Source organism: Ruditapes philippinarum, unplaced genomic scaffold (assembly GCF_026571515.1).
Source record: "Ruditapes philippinarum isolate M1 unplaced genomic scaffold, ASM2657151v2 ctg20972_1_1_1_1, whole genome shotgun sequence".
Classification (NCBI taxonomy): Eukaryota; Metazoa; Mollusca; class Bivalvia; order Venerida; family Veneridae; genus Ruditapes; species Ruditapes philippinarum.
The window spans coordinates 5,957-12,631 of NW_026854699.1; the positions used below are offsets into that span (position 1 = coordinate 5,957).

General features: G+C 33.2%; 1 protein-coding gene across 1 annotated transcript; it reads left to right on the plus strand.

The window, feature by feature from the left end:
* Positions 1-5,364, plus strand: LOC132740789 (uncharacterized; the record flags this gene model as incomplete). Its single annotated transcript, XM_060728776.1, has 2 exons — positions 1-352; positions 4,969-5,364. Coding segments are annotated over exons 1-2 (666 nt in total), but the record flags the coding sequence as incomplete, so codon positions are not given.
* Between the last annotated feature and the right edge of the window lie 1,311 nt (positions 5,365-6,675).

Consider the following 6,675-nt stretch of genomic DNA (forward strand, 5'->3'; position numbering starts at 1 on the left):
AGTAGTTTTTCATAAAGGAGGGATTATATCTTTTAAACTTGTTAAAACTAAATTGTAGTGTGAAAACAGAATAAAAAGAATTATGGCAACAAGTATATCTATGCAGTTACTGGACTTTACGATAGAAGGAGATTTTCGTAAGGCAAAAGCTTTATGTGATGAAGCAACTGTGGAAATTAACACGCTCGTAGAAAAATGCGGTAAACATTTCACAGACAGACAGCAACAAACTATTGAGGAAGTTAGAAAAGTAATAAACAGTTTGGTCAACAACCAGACAAAATCAGCTAAAGTGATAGCAACGTCAACAACTCCGAGGTTTTTTCAGCATATCGTAGCAACCTATTTTAAGGTTTGCATTTGTAATTTTATTTTGCTTTCGTTTCTGTTTTATTTTGTAGAAATATGATGTAAGAAAAATGAGCTTTGAACTTTTGATTTTTATTATTGTGCTGAGTACGTGAATTTCATGAAACATGGAGATGCCATGTAAGCAATTAAATGGACTGGGGTCAGGAAACAATAAAAATACATTTGACAGGAAATAACGTCCAATAATGGGTATGCCATGTCGCAGTTAATTGAAACAAAATTTAAATAACTAATGATATTTCAAAATACTCGTGAACAATTTTACATTAAAAAAGTGAAAGCTGTTGCTTCATAAGCACGAAGTTAGCAGGTCTTTTTTTTTTCAATGCAGACAACAACCCTGTAAGTTCTTACACTATATGATCTGTAAGAATATATTTTATTTGTTCTGTATAAGCCCAAAAGTAATTGAAAATATTCAGGAAAATAAACAATTTGCTTAAATTTCTAAAAGGGCATAAATAAAAGGGCAAACTTGTCAACATGAATGAAGGAACTGCGTAATATATTGTATAAACTTGCAATAACAGCTTTAAGATTTGTAAACAATCCTATTCAATTGTACCTTTTTGAGGAGGCAGGAACATTCAAGGAAATGTTGCTTTATCGGTAAACTTGTAAAAAATCAGTTTTCAACATTACATATATTTTGGCAAACCTGCATTACAACTTTATTCTTCGAAAAGAAATTTATATAGTTTCATGTTTTGCTTTCTACCATTATGAAATATTGTTTGTATTGCTTTAAAGGGACTCCACTGTGGTTTAAAAGCCTAAAAGCATAACATTTGAATTTCTTACATAAAATGAGCTGGGGCACTTTAAACAGAAATATATGCAAAGATAGTTAAGAAATATACTTAGAAATAAAATGAAAATCGTGTTTTTATGCTTTTCTAAGCCCAATTTGAGTGAAAAACGTTTAAACGCTTTTCATTTTGGAGCATTTTTTTACAATTTGAATACGAAGGGTGCGAATGAACAAAGATAAGTGTTCTACACCTACATCAAATGGAACTTTTATCTGGAAAAATTATTTTCAGTTCCATCATGTCAAAAAACCTCAGTGGAGTCCCTTTAAGTACTTATGTAATATTTCATTCCGATAAATGTATGTTACAAATACTTCCAATACAAAATAATTTGTGCTAAATACTTCAAATGTTATGCTATAAATATATTATGGTACAAATATTTCAGTTGTAGTTAGTTAATTCAATTGAGCAATTTGTCTTTAATTGAAAGTGCTTCTATTACGAGATCGGTTTTAACGAGGTACCGATACAACGTACATTCTACTGTGTCCCGGCTTTTTTCCTTCTATTTTCCTTTCATTTTTTATCTATTATAACGAGATCGGTTTAAGCAAGATATCGGTTACAACGTACATAATTTCGCCGTCCCATGCGTATTTTTCAGAATTTTACCGAGGTCACTTCATTTGCACTTCGTCTGCATCAGTTTGTCACCTTGAGAATCAAAGCACTGAATGTACTGATGGGGAGGCTATGACAGAATGTTTCAGACTTATAGTTTCTTTTCTTTTTGCTTAAAATGTGCTGTTATTTCAATTATTACCAAAATAAGAAGATATGCACATTGTGTCATTTATCCTTACTGTTGTGTTTAACCATTCATATATATGGTTAATATGGTTGACTATTCATTTTGTTAATATTCCAAAACATTTCATTGAGGTCTACATTCGGACTGCTAATCCTGCAAATTTTGAAAAACCTAAACTGTCAATAATAAATGACATACCAGAAAGTATGACGACTGTTCATTATAAGATAACAATAACATTTTACAACTGACTGTTCCTTATCAAAATATTCTAGGACTGTTCATCATAAATACTTAATGTCATTTTAATATCATTGAATGATAATAACAACTGCAAGTTATGCAACATTTTTATTGAACATAAAAATTATACATATTTACATGTCATGTACCATAATTGAGATCAATAAGATACTGTCTTGTGATGAGTATTAATATCCATGCTCTACGGACAGAAAGATGTCTGCTTTGGAAGCAAATCTGGAATAAAATCACGTTTCAGAAAATTATTCCCATTTCATTACTCGTCGCTGACTTTGAAGGCTTCGGATATTTATTAAAACTAAATATTTCTTGAAAAAATACATATCTGCTAAGCTTATTCAAAGTTGAATCAACCTAAGTGAAAATTGATCAGGAAGTTATATCTTCTTTTTTTACCGCCAACACTCAACCAACTTATGGTAGTTAATAGATAGATTCTACATGTATTTTTTAAACCTCACTAGCTTGAAATATAACTGCGGAAAATCTATTGTTAACAGGGTGTGCGGTTATTACGTAGGGTTTTCCCTGTCGACCATTTCCCGCAAATAGATGAGAACATCGAAGCGTCAGTGCTATGAATGGTGTTATAATTTATAAATAGCGTGTTTTGGAAGTTTTTTTGTTGAAACTTCTCCAAATCCCTCCAGAGGCGTGCACGTCGCGGAGAAGGCACACGGCAGGTCAATGTCAAGTCATCTCAAGTACCAGAGGTGATTGGTTGACCTGTCGTGACTTACTCTTGAGGTTTGGCGCTAATGAATGCCGTTTTTGTTGTCGTCAGTCAGGAAGTTGATGCCTTGCCAGTATTGTCGTCTCCTTTACCACCAACGAACGAAGAATGGGCTACCAGGAATATTCGGCAAAAAAAGACGTCCCCGATGCTATAATCTCGGACATATGGTTATTCCGGCCCCGAGTATAAATAAACTTAAAACACACACACTTTTGTTGAAAACAAAACAAAAAAACAACAACACATTTTGTGTAGTATTTTTTCAAGTGTTGTAAAATGAATACGAAATTCCTCTTATGCCGCCGATTATTTTTAGAACACAAACATATAAGTTTTTTTATTCGATTTATTCAAATAAACATTAATCACTTCAGCGCCCGCAAATATCGTTTTCAAATTAAAGTTTCGTAAGATATGTTGATGAATTCCCGATGCTAAACTGTATGTCATTCGTATATATATATGCGTTTTTTGTTGTTGTTTTTTAAGCCTCTTATTCTTTAATATTTTTATGTATCTCATAATCTGTATTGAAAATTTGAATTTTATTACACATGGACTATCAAATTATGATGCGTTGCCCTAGAATTGAATAGACTTTCTAATTACACAATACGGGATCATTCATTTGATTGAAGACTGATCTTTGCGTCTTTCTCTGAAATAATTATTTCCTTGTTAAAACATATTTGACCACATATTTCTGTCATTTAACTGTTCACTTTACAGCTATATGATATAGCGGTTTATGAGCGTTTTCCGCGTACAGCCTCCAAGGGTGTACTAATAAGTTAGTTTTCCTTAGTTATCACGCAAGCACGATCCATGTCTCTGATGTAAGCGACAATTTACCATTATTTGTCTTTAAAAAATATTAAGGACTATTAATGGTTTATATCAACAAAAGAACATGCATGATATTGAGACTACGGTGTTGCAACGTTCTAGTTAATGGCCCGTCATAAACAGTTGGTTGCTGCGTAGTAATTGGAAAATTGTTATCAAAAATAATAAAGAATATTTGCCACCTAATTAAAGCATTTACTTATAAATTTTCATTTATGCTTTATGTTAAAAAATTATTGATAAAGTTATTATGTAGAAGGGTTTTCATACCAGAACTATTTATTACAGACGTACCTATGCCTAAACCTAATTACCGCGGCAGTATGACGTCACGGAGTAGTGATTTTGAAAAAATAACAAACAAAAATCAAGAATTTTTCAGAGAATTATTATCTGATATGAAATTAAAGAATGAAAATATTTTCATATTGTAAATGACTGTGATGAGTGATGAGTCAGCTTAGAAAAAATCAAGGTACTATTTTTTGACCTGGTTACCGCGGCAGTAAGATTTGACGGACGGTATTAACATTGTGTCGGCAAAGCCTCCCCAAAAACAATGATGACCAATGATAAAGGTCAATTAAACATAAATTATTGACGCGGGACGAGATAATGGGTCGAGCGATTACCGATCAAATGTGTCAGTCTTGTTTTGTCAGCGCTTCGAGTTAAAATGTCCTTAAGGTGACGAAATGTCATAACAAAACAATTTCATTGAGAGATTAGCACAAAGGAAGCGGCTAATTTATTGCGGTGTTATTCGGTGTTCGTGAGAAATGCACTGCTTGACATTTGAAAACGAATTTTAAAATGTACATATTAATGAAAAAACACACGCGGTTAGACGTAGGTTGTGTTTTCATGTTTTGTTTAAATTCTATAATAGCTAGATATATTTATATACATGGATATTTAAATAAAAACAAAAACTTCTGATTGCAAAGAGTTACCTCCCATTATATACTCTTCAAAAAATATGCACGCGAAAGCGAAAGTAGAAATAAATGATGCTCGACGGTGTCGGATTTCTCAATTGGTTCTATCCCGGTTATAACAAGACCCGGTTATAACGAGGAATCATCCAAAGTCAAGACGATCTCGTTGTATCCGGAGTGCACTGTAATTACCTTGGTATGCTTAAACATATTCAAAGGGAAATGAACAGGTATAAATTATTTCAGAGAGAGTCAATGGAGGAAGTTCAATCATCTGATAGATCTAATGGCATTCAAAAACACAGCCATGAGCAGAAAGGCGAAGATAGTCGACACTTTGAACAAAATATGGTTAGTGGTCGGCGCATGCATACGAATAGACAGTCGGACGGTGAAGTATTTCAGAGAGAGCAAAGGCAAATGAAGGAGGTTCATCCATCTGATCGATCTCGTGGCATTCAAAAACACAAAATCCATGAGCAAAAAGGCGAAGATTGTCAACAAAATATGGTTAGTGGTCGGCGCATGCATGCCAATAGACAGTCGGACGGACCACGAGCGGCAATTGGAGATAATAATCAGACAGAAACACATCAGATCGGCACACATGAAGAATATCAAAAAATCAAGCTGGGTAAACAAGTAAATAAATAACGAAATGTATTAATATTCACACTTACAACATTTTAACACAATGTATTTTCATAAAATTCTTTCATATTGAGTTTATACAAGTTTACTTTAGTTCGATTGTGTAGGAACCATTAAGCTTATTGAAACACACTCAAATCAAACAGTACTAAGCAATGAGTGTAAAGTTTATTGCTCAAAGAAACAACGGTTTGCCCCTTAAATCGTTTGAACCCACGCGGCCAGCAATCATTAGATTACTAGTCCAACATGTTAGGTATTCGCAAACGCACCCACTTTCATTATTATTGAACATCGGAAGTAGAAAACTATGAAAGAAATATTTTTTATCTCGATTATAATATAACAATTGTTTTAAACAATGTATACATGTTTCTTTGGCTAAATAAGAGGGGATGTAATAATTGTTTTTAACTCTCAGTAAACGAGCAAGCCATGCTTTGAGGCTAAACAACCCTGACATTCCTAACCTGAGTGATATGAACAGACCAACCAAAATAGCTGAAAAATTTTCCGAGCTCTATGTTATTGAGTGGACAGAAGCGTTTGGATCACTTTCTAAAACAGAAAGGAGTTCGGAAAAAGCAATAGTTGAAACCCTCCTTAATATTGTCCAGGTAAAAACATATTCAGACAAATCTTAGTTTCTTTGATCCACATTAAACTTTTGTCAAATATTTTAATACTGTTATATCATCTAAATGCAAAAAAAGACACAAGAATGAAGTTCAAATGTTTTTATTTTTATTTTGTTGTTGTTGTTCTTTATTATAATAAAAACTGATACAGATAGCTCGAACCAAAGTAGGTATATAGACACAAGACAATATTTCATAACAGGTAATTTAAGCCGTTCACAACGTAACATTATTGTACTGATATAAAATCATGAAAGTATCGCTAAATCACGCCCGGCAAACTGTCGCTCCACTTCAAAATTGTGGTGTACGGTAAAACGAGCGAACGGCATTTCCGAGATAGAGCGGAAGGCCGATTTAAACGCCTAATTGTGAGTATTGTTTATGTTTTTGTCTTGTTATTCATTTAAGTTGTATTTTTTCGAAAAACGGAAAATGTGGTTCCGTGTAAGATTGATTTAGGCTTCCAATTATCTAAGCTGTTACAAAAAGAAAATTATTTTAAGCCCGGGAGAACTTTTCTCCCTGACGAAGCGAACGATGATTTGTAGAATATTGAACTTCCCAACCAAAGAAATGCCATACCTTTCGGATTTTTCTTGAAAAAGTGTATTAGTAAATTATCGACCCGTTATAAGAACTTGTCCTTCGTGCAAAATAAATT